At 50.3% G+C, this 11537-nt stretch overlaps 3 protein-coding genes across 3 annotated transcripts; 2 read left to right on the top strand and 1 right to left on the bottom strand.

The window, feature by feature from the left end:
• Positions 1 to 1645: 1645 nt before the first annotated feature.
• On the bottom strand, positions 1646 to 4081 carry EAH_00016130 (hypothetical protein, conserved; the record flags this gene model as incomplete). Its single annotated transcript, XM_013397859.1, has 1 exon — positions 1646 to 4081. One exon carries the CDS (start codon positions 4079 to 4081, stop codon positions 1646 to 1648), a length of 2436 nt encoding a protein of 811 aa, XP_013253313.1.
• A 556-nt stretch (positions 4082 to 4637) lies between these two features.
• On the top strand, positions 4638 to 6606 carry EAH_00016140 (hypothetical protein, conserved; the record flags this gene model as incomplete). Its single annotated transcript, XM_013397860.1, has 4 exons — positions 4638 to 5265; positions 5518 to 5981; positions 6238 to 6386; positions 6585 to 6606. The coding sequence occupies 4 exons, from the start codon at positions 4638 to 4640 to the stop codon at positions 6604 to 6606; spliced, it is 1263 nt and encodes a 420-aa protein (XP_013253314.1).
• A 3123-nt stretch (positions 6607 to 9729) lies between these two features.
• EAH_00016150 (Carbohydrate-binding module family 20 protein, related) lies at positions 9730 to 11325 on the top strand (the record flags this gene model as incomplete). The annotated part of the gene is made up of 1 exon (XM_013397861.1): positions 9730 to 11325. One exon carries the CDS (start codon positions 9730 to 9732, stop codon positions 11323 to 11325), a length of 1596 nt encoding a protein of 531 aa, XP_013253315.1.
• Between the last annotated feature and the right edge of the window lie 212 nt (positions 11326 to 11537).

Raw genomic sequence — 11537 nt, forward strand, 5'->3', positions numbered from 1 at the left:
TGCACTACTATTTGGGCTAACTGTTAGACTGTGGCCGAATTATGTGGAAGCGGAGAGCGGAGGTTCTATGCCAGGCAGACGCTTACGAGGCTTCCGTGTTGCGTCAACTGCATCTAGAGGCTCTTTGGTAGCTTCGCGATTTCATCAAGTTTATCAGTCGATCCGCTAGGTTCTATTGATGCAGCACCGGCGGTGTCAAGCGATGCATTCAAAAGTTTCCCAGTGCTAACGAAAAACAAGTCGAATCAGGAAAAGAGGTGTGTTGCCTGCAGCCGCCTCCATTTTGCTTGCATCTGGTTGTTATCGAGGAGGGAACCAAAACTGTAATGCCAATGGCAGTGGATTATCAATATTCAAGTCCGCCTATCCTCTGCAGCGTGCATTACATGCATACCATTTGCAGATTCTGTTTGCAGATGCAGCTACGGGTAGAGCTCTGAATGGCATGGGCCTTTGCAAGAACCGTTTTTTTCATTTCTCCTGAGAAACCTAAGGCGGTCAACTGCACTCCATCGTCACCCTTAAACATACCTTCTTTAAAAGGTTCTTTTGGTTCCCCTTCCCATCCTTCCTCGTCTTCCAGAGTGCTACTGGCTGCACTGTCGTCCTACAGAGCGTTTTGGGTCTAGCGCCCTAAAGGCGAACAACAGAATCGTCGAATGGGCAATAGCACTGCACATGCACATTGCTTTAACCGATCATCTTACCCAAGCTACCCATTTCCAAAACCAGTTTCAACACTAGCCAAGGCTTCGTTCTACGAACAACGCAGGAAACTAGAGAAAGGCATTTTCATCACATCAAACGTGCGCCGAGAAGCGGGATTACGCAGTTGCGTTTTTCAAGGAAAAGCGTGACAAGGATACAGGGCATTTTGGACTAACATGGTGGAGCAAGGGCATGAACCCAAACATTTGGTGTAGCCCCTCTTCTGTGGCGCATGGAAAGTGGCCACGAACAGGGTTGGAGCAATTCTGCTGCGCCAGTGAACATTCAGCGGCTTGACTCTGAGAGCCATGCAGCGTGGAGTACTAATTCTACACGCCTGTAATAATTCTCCCACGAAAGAAAGCTGACAGGCGTGTAACAGTGAATATACTGGAGGTGATAGGCTAGTGGGGGACTGCCTAGTAACTGTCACATTCAACCGCTCTGAAACGCTTATAGCCATGCATGCAGGACGTATCAGACTGCCCGCTCCACTCAGGATGCCTGAAGGTGATGTTGATGGAACGCCAGCAGTATATTGACTTAAGAGCGATTGAGATTCCCCTCGATGTCTCGTTTAGCAGTAACGCTGCAGATCAAACCTGCAGAAGCGTTCGATGCCAACATGTGATGGTTGCAGCGTTTCTAACAACGTTCGTACCACGTGGACTGTATGCCGGCTATCGGAACGAATACTGAAAGGCGACCTGCCGAGAAGCGGCTACTGCGTGCTTTTGGCAAAATCGCTCAAATTCAGTCAGTTACAGTCAGCTGAAAAAATATGAACCCTGACAGTTTCTGTCCTGAGTGCCTGCTCAGCTCCGTACCAGTCACCTGTGCTCCTCGCGCAGTGAAATGCACTCCAACCACCGCATGCGCCCAGGCTACCTCTCACAAGGCCACCCGTGCATGCATCATTATCCCCCGTTAAAGGTATTCATGAATTCGATGAACGCGGAGGTGGCGATTCACGTGCAACACGCGTAGCGTGTGCATTTCGATGCCGTTGTTTGCTCCATCTCTTCGTCTGTTCCGAATAGGACTGACTCGCTAAGGGTGTGCTCGACTGGCTCTCGTGGGTTTCCTGCTCCGTTGCAGTTTCACCTAGACCGGCAGATGCTCGAGAGGTTGTTCCCCGCTCTAACGTAGGCAGGCTTTGGAGTTGTGGTGGATGCGGATACTCGGGAACAGACACACGCCTACGATACGTCTGTTCTGTGTCTGATGCGTCATAAGGCTTCTCGGTGGCTTCCCTCCGAGGTCGGCTAGACGCGCTCTCAGACCGCGTTTGACCGCCATGCGGGTGTCGCTGTGGGGGAACGAATATGCCTCCAGCACTGGCGACCGCGTGCTCGAGCTCATGGAGTGCGACTGCCAACGGCTGCAAACGCTTATGCTCTGGCGTCATGAAGCCGATATCAATGAGTAGCCGGGACTGTCTTAGCCTCTGGAAAAAGAAGATAAGCCTGCGACTTGCGGTCTCTCGGGCAACCTGAATTGAGCGAATATTGCAGAGCGCTTCCAAAACACGCAACTGTTGCTCCACCACCACTGCTGGCGGCTTTCCACGAAGAAGCTCCGTCAACCTGACCAATCCCTCCAGAACCGCCCCATAGTGCTTTAGCGCACCCGTAGATATTGCCAAGTTTGCCTCGATTTGCTGTATGGCTTTTCCTCTTGGCAAAGACACGGGGGTCCCCCATGTGCCTTGGATATCTCTGATAAGTTGAGCAAACATCGTAAGTTGTACAATGAACGTGGTGCTTTGCACCCCGATACTCTTGCTGTACAAAAGAAGCTTTAAAGCAAGGTCTTGAAGGGCATTTCCCAACTGATCCCTATGAACCTTCATGTCGCTTGAAACACGCGCAAGTGCCGCCATATCCAACGTTGCTAGTCTTAGCACCAACCAAGTCAAACGCAGAGCATGATGTGCGCTTAACCTAGGCAGAAGCGAGCCGCACTTTGTTACGGCGTCTGTTAACTGACTGAAAAGGTTCACAACTCCCGCAGTAACTGCTGCTGGGAACGGCTGGCCGTCCAATCCAGCTTCTCTCCCTTCAACAGCCTGGCCTCCTCCAGCATGCTGTCCTTCCCAGTCTACTGCGGAAAAAATGCTCGAAGTAAGATGGGTCTCCAACAAACACATAGGGTCTAATGTTCGCATACAAGGGCTAGGCGGCAATAGTTGACCCAATGCAGCGTTAGTTCTACCTTCTGCAGGAGTACCTTGATTTGATGCTGCGCTGCGTTGAGACACTCCTTGTGTAGGCCCTTTCGATAGCGGCCAATTCCCTCCCCCATTAGACGGCAAGTGGGCAGCAGGGCCACCCTCAAAAAAAATTCCCATGGGGGGTTCTCCAGTCCCTTCGGCCCGCACTCCATCCGATTGCTGACCTTGAACTGAAGCAGTAAGTGCTGTTACTGGCGAAGAGCAAGGCAGAAAAGGTTGACTGGAGGCACCGTAAGCTCCACCCTCTGCAAGAGTACCTTGACTAGACGCTGCGGTGTGTTCAGCCACTGCCAGAGTAAACTCTGCCGGCCTCGCCCAGAACCCTTCCTCATAAGAAGGCAAATGCGCACCAGCATGGCCCTCACGAAAATGCTGCGTGGGATGTCCTCCTGCCGCCTCAGCAAGCCAATTATGGGATGCCTGACCTTGAACTGAAGCAGTTTCTGTTGGCCATCCTAAAAGCGGTGTTTGCTCTGCTATGTACGCCTGTAAGTGCGTACCAGAGTCGGGGTAACCAAGGAGATGCTGAGAATATTCATCAGATAGCCAAGCTGACGGCGACCTCCCTTCCTCATAAGAAGGCAAATGCGCACCAACACGGCCCTCACAAAAATGTTGCGTGGGATGTCCTCCTGCCCCTCCAGCATGCCAATTATGGGATGCCTGAACTTGAACTGAAGCAGTTTCTGTTGGCCATCTTGAAAGAGGCGCTTGCTCGACTGTGTACGCCTGTAAGTGCGTATCAGAGTTGGTGAAACCAAGGGGATGCTGGGAATATTTATCAGATAGCCCAGTTTGCAATTCCCCTCCTGCCTCACGATTATCAGTTTCACTGCTCAACTGGCATGGTCTATCGTCCCCTCCTGCCAACGACCTGCCGGTCTTCTTCAACCAACGCCTAGAATATCTGTCTTGAAAACAAAGAAGCAGCAAGTGCGCAACCGCCAGGAAGGTCAATACCAGAACTGGAAAGGTGCTGGAGCAACGCTGTTGCAGCCTCGAACTGGATGCTCCCCTAGAAGGAGCATGTTCTTCATAGCTGGGATACGTTAGTGTTTCACGTTCTGAGGCAGCCTCACCATCTAACCTCTTGAAAAAAGGCGGACCTTCTTCGTGGAGAAGGTCCGCGGTGCGGTCCATTGAGCAGGAACTGCGTAAAAGGGGCATCAAGAATACGCCCTGGTAGACATGGACAAGTTAACATTGCCTACTATTAGGGCACAGAAAATGCCTCAAACCAGACTGCAGTGAATAGCATTACATTTTCAACTCGCCGAAGCTATAGTGTCTTGTGCTGCACATCGCGGTCTAGTGCTCGGGTGGTTCTGGTTATTGGGAGCTTACTGGGGCTGCCGGAGACGCGAGGGTATGTTTCTCAATCTACACTGAAAGTGAAGGGGGAAAACAAATTATTACAGATGTCATCAGCGGAAGGACGAGTGTCTTCTGTCCACCGCCACAGAATTGCCACCCGTTGAGCGGTGTCTTAGTCGGGAGCACCGTCGGCGTAGGTGGTACGCCCTCGGTTTGCATATTTCACTCGGTCAAGCCTAAACTCTTTGGAGCTAAGATGAATGCAACGTGTTATGAAAACCTAATCATTCACAACACTGGGTGTACCCGGACTACTGCTGCAGGTTAGTCGGTGGTACGGTCGTAAGTCCCATCATGTGTTTGGGCATGCACTGTATCGAGGATGAGAACTAATTCACCTTCGACCTGGCGGTGGGCTCCCGCTGATAACAACGGATCTCATACCACCTGGAAGTCTCTGGCGGATTCGGAGTGCAGGCTGCTCGACCATGCGTACCAGGAGTCGTGGGATCGCCTCGAACTTGACATAGACGGGAGACCTCATGTCATCGATCCATTTTCTTCAAATGCTCACATTCATGTCGCAGTGCCTCTGGGGAACGAAGGGGGACCTGGGGCCCTTCTCGCCAGAGCCATGAGCGTTTCCATTGAGGGGCAGCGTTGCACACTTCCTGCGCACGGGTTGAGAAGCGACAGACCTTCTCGCTGGTTTCCAGTTTCGTTACGGGAGGACGCTGAAAGTGAACAAAAGATACTTCGGCAACCTAGTCTGCAACAAAACTACATTGGTAGCCCTTGCGAGTCCTCAGCCGACGCTGCTGGAGTTCGGCATACATCAAGGCGCACCATCTCCGTTGTAGGATGCCCTTCTAGACCTTTTCGCTCTCAAGAGTCACCGGCTGCTGACTTTGAAGTGCATGAAGATTCTATGTGCACCATTCCGATGCTGGCTTGGAGAGGCCCTTGCGTGTGCGGTGTCAACGCCATAACGGCGTCGCGCTGTTTCTTGCGTGCGTGCCTCTCCTGTAGAGCTCTACGGACTCCGATGGCTTCCAGCTAGTCCGCCGAGGGCGTCGGGAGCGTCTACTTACGAGTGTGTATTCCCATTTTGCACGAATGCATGCGATTTGCGTAGGGTCGTGTTTCGGTGTCGCCTCCGTATCGCTAGCCTTTTTGGAGCAACTTCACTTTAACCTTCTCCCCTGTGGAAAGAAACGTTGGTAGGCGTGTGTGCGTGTGAAGGCGAGTGCTACGTTCATCAGGCCAGACGACATTGCCGACTAGGAGGTCTGCTAATTCGAGCCATATTGCGAAGTGGCGCGCATTTCCGAAGGTCGACTTGGAGGTAGGCAGTCCAAGTAAAGCAACTGTATGGCAATTTTCCAGCCTAGCGGCATCACCAAAATGCCGTGGAATGTGGGCACACGCTAACATTGCCGAAAGTACTATGCAAATATCTATTTTAATCATACGCGTGACCTCTGTGGGTCGTGTTGTTCTTTTGCGAGTGGGCCGCCTGGAGCCAAGCAGAGTGCTGCCTCGTTCACGTGGGCTAAAAGGCGCTTGCGCAGTGGTGATTCAGGCCTGTGACAACTACCACGTAGTTCGTCAGGTGCTCGTCGACGGAGTTGACGTAGCATTACACCATGGTGGGAGGCGAAGGTTGTCGCCTGCTGGAATTGCCATTGCAGTGGCGCACTTTGCGGAGCTTTCTTTTCCTGTTAGGGTGAGGTAGCAGTGAGGCGGCTGTTGATTGATAGGAGTAGCTGGCCGTCCCTGAAGTCTACGATGGCCTCACCCTGCATTGCGGGCACGCCGTGTGTGTCTGCGTCGTGGGGCATTGTCACTGGCATTATGCTTTAGCCAAAGTGAAACAGAGAACAAGAAGCGTTTTGCTGGAGGCCATTGATTTGCTTTGCTTCCGCAAGGAATGCAGGCCTCGCACTCCCACTGCAGCGTGCTCTCGCATTGTTTCTATACAGGTGGTGGTCCCGCAGTGGGTCGCGCTCATGCACGAGCAGCATTGTAACCTATTCACTGAATCGCCAGAAGCATTGTTGAAGGTGGGACATTGGCCCAGCCGAGCACGTCGAACCACAAGCATGACATTGCCGATTATAGGCGGACAGTGGTGATTTCAGATAAGCGGGGCGTGTCTGCTTGTATCATAAGCAGGCTCTAAAGGAGGACGACTTGCTTGTAGTTTTGCCTGACCCTGGCGAGCCCATTTGGTCTCCTAGAATATCAAGGCTCAAAGCAGAAAGCGGTGGGGAGTGACATATTCGATTCTTTGCTCATTTGGATTGCTTGGCCTCTGGCCGTTTGCCAGGGAGCAAAAACTGTTTGCTTAACATTTTGTGAATGCAGATGCTGAGTGCACGGTTGAGCTTTGCAAAACCTTCAACGCCGCCTATTGCTCCAATGATTTCAACCAGTTTTTGCAGCTCTTGGTAGGTGCCGGCTAATGCCCCCCAGATCCACCAGTTTTTGCCAGAAAGATTTTCTGCAACTTCCGAGAAATTGTTTCTGTGCAGGATGGCTCTCCTTCACGTTATAATGACTATTTATACATGTCGGCTAGGTCATGCCTATTCGCGTTCGACGGCGACAACTTTTACCACATTTTGGATTCACTGGGTGAGCTTGAAAGCATCATATTTAAATTATCATATTGATGTTTCATTACTGTTCTCGTGCGGCAAACCAGATCAACCGCACACAATAAGCCCACCCGATAAGTAATGCCGATACTGCGGTGTGCGGCTCTGTGGAATATCTTGGATAATCTGCTTTCCATTTCTCTGCGGTCTGCCATATCCTTACACTAGGTCGAGGGAAGTTTGTCGACAAGCTTTTCTTCCGAAACAAGACAACGTAGATAGACCCAGCGGAATGTTGACTTCATCATCATTCTCCCTGTTCATTGGTAGGTGCGATGTATACATGCGGGCAACAAGGCCGCCTCGATGGCTTGCCCACTGACCAGCTGGAACTGTGCTGCCGTCTATGAAATGTATAATCGCATAAAAGGGTGCTAAGGAACAGTATGCATTGAATTGGCTAGGTTTTTCCCCATCAGAATGCTCAGCACGGTTAGCAGAAGGGTGGCAACTGCATTTGGCCTCCAAAAAAAACGCAGTAGCCATATCTAGCAACGCCGTGAATCACGTAGCGAAAGGTAATTGAACAACTGACGACCTGGAAGAAATTGGTTCTCGGTCTGTGGGAAAATGAAGATATATATAACCACTTTGCTATTGATGCAAGTATCTAAATTGTTGACACTCTCATTGCCATGCTACACTGCCGTAAAGATACCCGCCTTGCTACCAGATACTGAGTTTTCGAACCCAGCAGAGGACCGTCGTAAGCTACAATAAAGTCAAAGTAGTTCGGGTAGAGGACTCCCAAAAATTAGCTGACCCTCCATCTAGTGTTCAGGCTTCCTGGGTGCAGCGGCCCAAGGGCCTGGAGTAGTGTGCTGGTACATTTCTCCTTGCAAGCAGGCTGGTTGTGAGCAGGGCTGGCTACTGAAGGCCAAGCTAGCAGTTAACGATTGTCAAGAATGTTAGAGCATTCACCAGGGGAGGCTTGGTTGTGCTACCATGCGGGGGGTGGCTTGCAACACTAGTGGGAGTAGGGTGCACTTGAGTTGCAGCTCGTAACAGGTAGCTTCCCGCATTAGGCTCGAACATTTGGAACGCCGTTCCCAGGACTCCTTGGAACTGGCAGGTATGTCAGGTATTTATCAAGAGCTCTATATTTCAAGATCGAAAACCCTCACTGTGCTGGGTTGCTAGAGTTTTGTCAGGGTCTGGCCTCCAATGGGGGAGCGATTAGAGGCTGAGCGCATTTTCGCATTGGAACGAATGGAGTATCGTCACTTAATTCATCAGAAAATGTCCCTACAGCGAAGACAATTCGTGACGAGTGCCTCCGCCTTCTCCGAGCGCCCTGATATGACGGGAGCCCCGATGCGGGAGCATTGAAGAAGTTCTTTGCTGCTCTGGAATTGTACCGTCACCCAGAAAATCCGCACGAAGGGATACAGTTGTAATTGAGACTTTTATATTTCGAAATGGGGGCAAAACAACCGTGGTTATATGTAAGCAAGTGTACTAATTTTCTGGAGCACATCGGCACTGTGCAATTTCTCCCAAGTGCGCAGCGTTGTAAGCTTATTCCAGGTTGGCAAGGCATCTGCTTTGGCAGAATTAAGAAAACAAAATCAGGGGAAGCTATAGATGGAGCTCTACATAAAGGAATACCAATCCTTGTTGAACAGAGGTCCAATGGTGGACTTGGATATTCTATATAAATGGTTTATGACAAGGCTGTTCCCCAGAGAAAACAACGGCCAACCGGCTGCGCAGCTGAGAGCAACTCGTACACTGCGCGCATGCAGACCCTTCTGCACACTGAGTAAACACTAAAGGCTAGTTGATTCTTGCCTTCTTCTCATACTCTCAGTGTCCGTTGGGTGGCTGCCCTCTAAAGTTCTGTTTTATTTTTGCAACAGTTAGTTGCTTCTGGATTCTTCTTCCATTGTGTTAAGCCGCCGAGAACGCGGTATGCCCCTGGGCTTAACACGCCGAATAACAAACATGTTTGAGTATTACTTGTTCAAAACACTCTAGAAGAAAAGGAGGCTGGGGAGTTGAGGAAGTGAACAGGTGCAGGTAATGTGTTGTGGCGCTGGAGGCTGTTGGGGGCTTCTATGCTTGACGGCTGTGACAGTCTAATGAGAAGAAATTGTATTTTGTTTCTTAAAAAGCCTTTATGCTGTGTTTGTTTCTTATTATTCCCATAACAGACAGATTATTCAACTTCTTCTTGTTTACTCTGCCTGTGGTCTACGAACACGCTACGTGGGCCAGGTGACGGACGACGCCCTCGACCGCCCTACAGCCGACTGCAGCCAGCATGCGGCGGTAAACGTGGATATTTTCTCTTTTTCAGCATTAAACTACCTTGTTAATTTCGTTTTTTATTGAAAGGGCTGCTAAACTAAACGACAAAACTGCGGAAGGGGGCGGGGGCCCACGAACGCCCGACCCTCTGCCGCGCGGCTTCCTCTCAGGCTTACCGCTTCCTCGACGTTCCATGTACACTGATTTTGCTGAATTGTGCATTATCTGAGGTGTATGAACACCTCACGAGGTGCATGGAGACCTCCGAATCCTCCACGCTCTTCCCCTGTGCCTGCTGACCACCAGTTCTTTTGTACGAGTTGTGTGTGCAGCATAACCCGCAGCATAGCATTTGAAACCGCTTCCGCCGCAGGGGTTTTCGCTAGATATGAGAAACTCCGTTGGGTTTCTTTGCTTTAGGCCGATAATAACAGGCGTTCATATACCTCAGATGCATGAAAAATATACGTACATTATCACCTCGGTATATATAGCTCAGCACTTGCCAATAGCTTTCTGCGTTCCTTTTACTTTGTTCTCTCGTTTCCAGCGGTAGATATCGCAATGGCGGCGCGGCAGGTGGTGTTCGAGTGTCACTGCAGCTCCACTGTACCGGGTCAGTGGGTGGCTGTTGTAGGTTCTTCTCCTCAGTTGGGTTGTTGGGATGTGCGTCGTTCTGTACGCTTGCATACGAACGCGTCTTCTTTTCCTCTCTGGTCCTCTCCTCCTGTATCGCTCTCTGTAGCAGCAGCTGCAGCTCCTGCATCTGCTGCTGCAGCAGGTTCCCCTGGAGGAGCAGCAGCTGCTGGCGGTTTTGCTGCTGCTGAAGCAGCATCTAAAGCCGACCCAGTGGAATTTAAATTCATAATTTGCGGCCCCGATGCTTCGCGAGTTTCCTGGGAGCAGCTTCAAGCTAATCGTTTGCTGCTGCCTTCGGGGCCTCGTTCGTTGCGTTACCGCGCTCGCTTTGGGGAGCCCTCAGAGGAGCTGCTGCTGCTGCAGCAGCAGCAGCAGCAAGAGACCCCACCTAAGCAGCGGGGGCAGCAGCAGGAAGCAACATGGATGGGGCGTTCTCGCGATGCATTCTCTTCTTCGCTAAAGCGGCTGTCTTCGGGGCTTGATTTATCTCCTCAGTCTACAGGCGGCACTGCAAGTCCATTGAGCGTCAGTCCAGGAGCAGCAGAGAGTTGTGCACGTCTTTTGAACCCTACTTCCACTTCTACTTCCTCAGCAGGAACAGCAGCAGCAGCAGCAGGTGCAGCAGGTTCGTTGTTAAGCCCTAGCGGAGCGCTGAGTTTTATTGTCGAGGGTAATGCGTCTGCTCCTTCTTGGGGAGCGAAGCTGGAGCTAGTAAAGAGTGTAGTGAAGAATGCAGGAGACGGCAGCAGCTTGGCGAAGGCATCAGCAGAGCAGCTGGTTGTTGCTATTGATGCTTTATGCTACGCTGGGGTGTATGCAGACCTTGTATCTCAGGGGGCTTTGCGTTGCAGTGAAGATGGGCGCCATCTTCGTCCTAATAGGCATGCAAATATATCTCGCGAGGTGTCTGTACACCTGGAGCTACTGCTGCAAGCAGTGGCTTCAAGAACAGATGATTTTGCCTCTGTACTGAGGTTAGTAGCGAGAAGAATCCTTCCTTCTTTGCCTTCTTTTGCTGCTGCTTTTCGCGCAGCACAGCCTCTAACACGCATTCGTAATATTGCACATCGCGATGATATACCAATGGAACTAAAAAATGAAATTAAACATAAAATACAGAACAAACTCCATCGGTGTGCAGGACCAGAAGATCTTGAAGCAACGCAGCAGCTGCTGCAACGCGTGCATGCAGCACGAGGCCAGTATTCTTCTGGGTTTGTATCTGAGTTAGAAACATTTTATAAGGAATTGTGTTTCTTCTTTAATCAATATGACTTGACAGAGAGGCTTAAAGAGCTGCTTCCTAGACAAACACCAAGAACAGCAGAAGCTATTGAACGCTATCTAGACGCAAAGGAGCGCAGCAATACAGCTGATGCTTCTCCAGCTAAACTTCTCCTCGCTCTTGGGCTTGCAACAAATCTTCGTTTCGTTTTCGTTCTGCAGCTAACAGAAACGGGCCACTTGCATGAGGGAGACGAACAACAAATTCAAAACCTGTATGTATACACCGCAAGATAGAGGTGCCTATACACCTCAATATATTATTATATATATAACGTATGAATACCATTTTTATATGACAAAACATGCTTTTATGGATCGCTAACTTAAACGCATGGGTAAGTGCATGCATGCATGCACTTCAATATTTTAAATGCATATTTGTTTAGTTGGGCGTAACTGCACGAGCTGGATATAAATATATATGTAATATATATATATATATATAT

Source organism: Eimeria acervulina, genomic scaffold (assembly GCF_000499425.1).
Source record: "Eimeria acervulina Houghton genomic scaffold, Eah_scaff100, whole genome shotgun sequence".
NCBI classification, from domain to species: domain Eukaryota; phylum Apicomplexa; class Conoidasida; order Eucoccidiorida; family Eimeriidae; genus Eimeria; species Eimeria acervulina.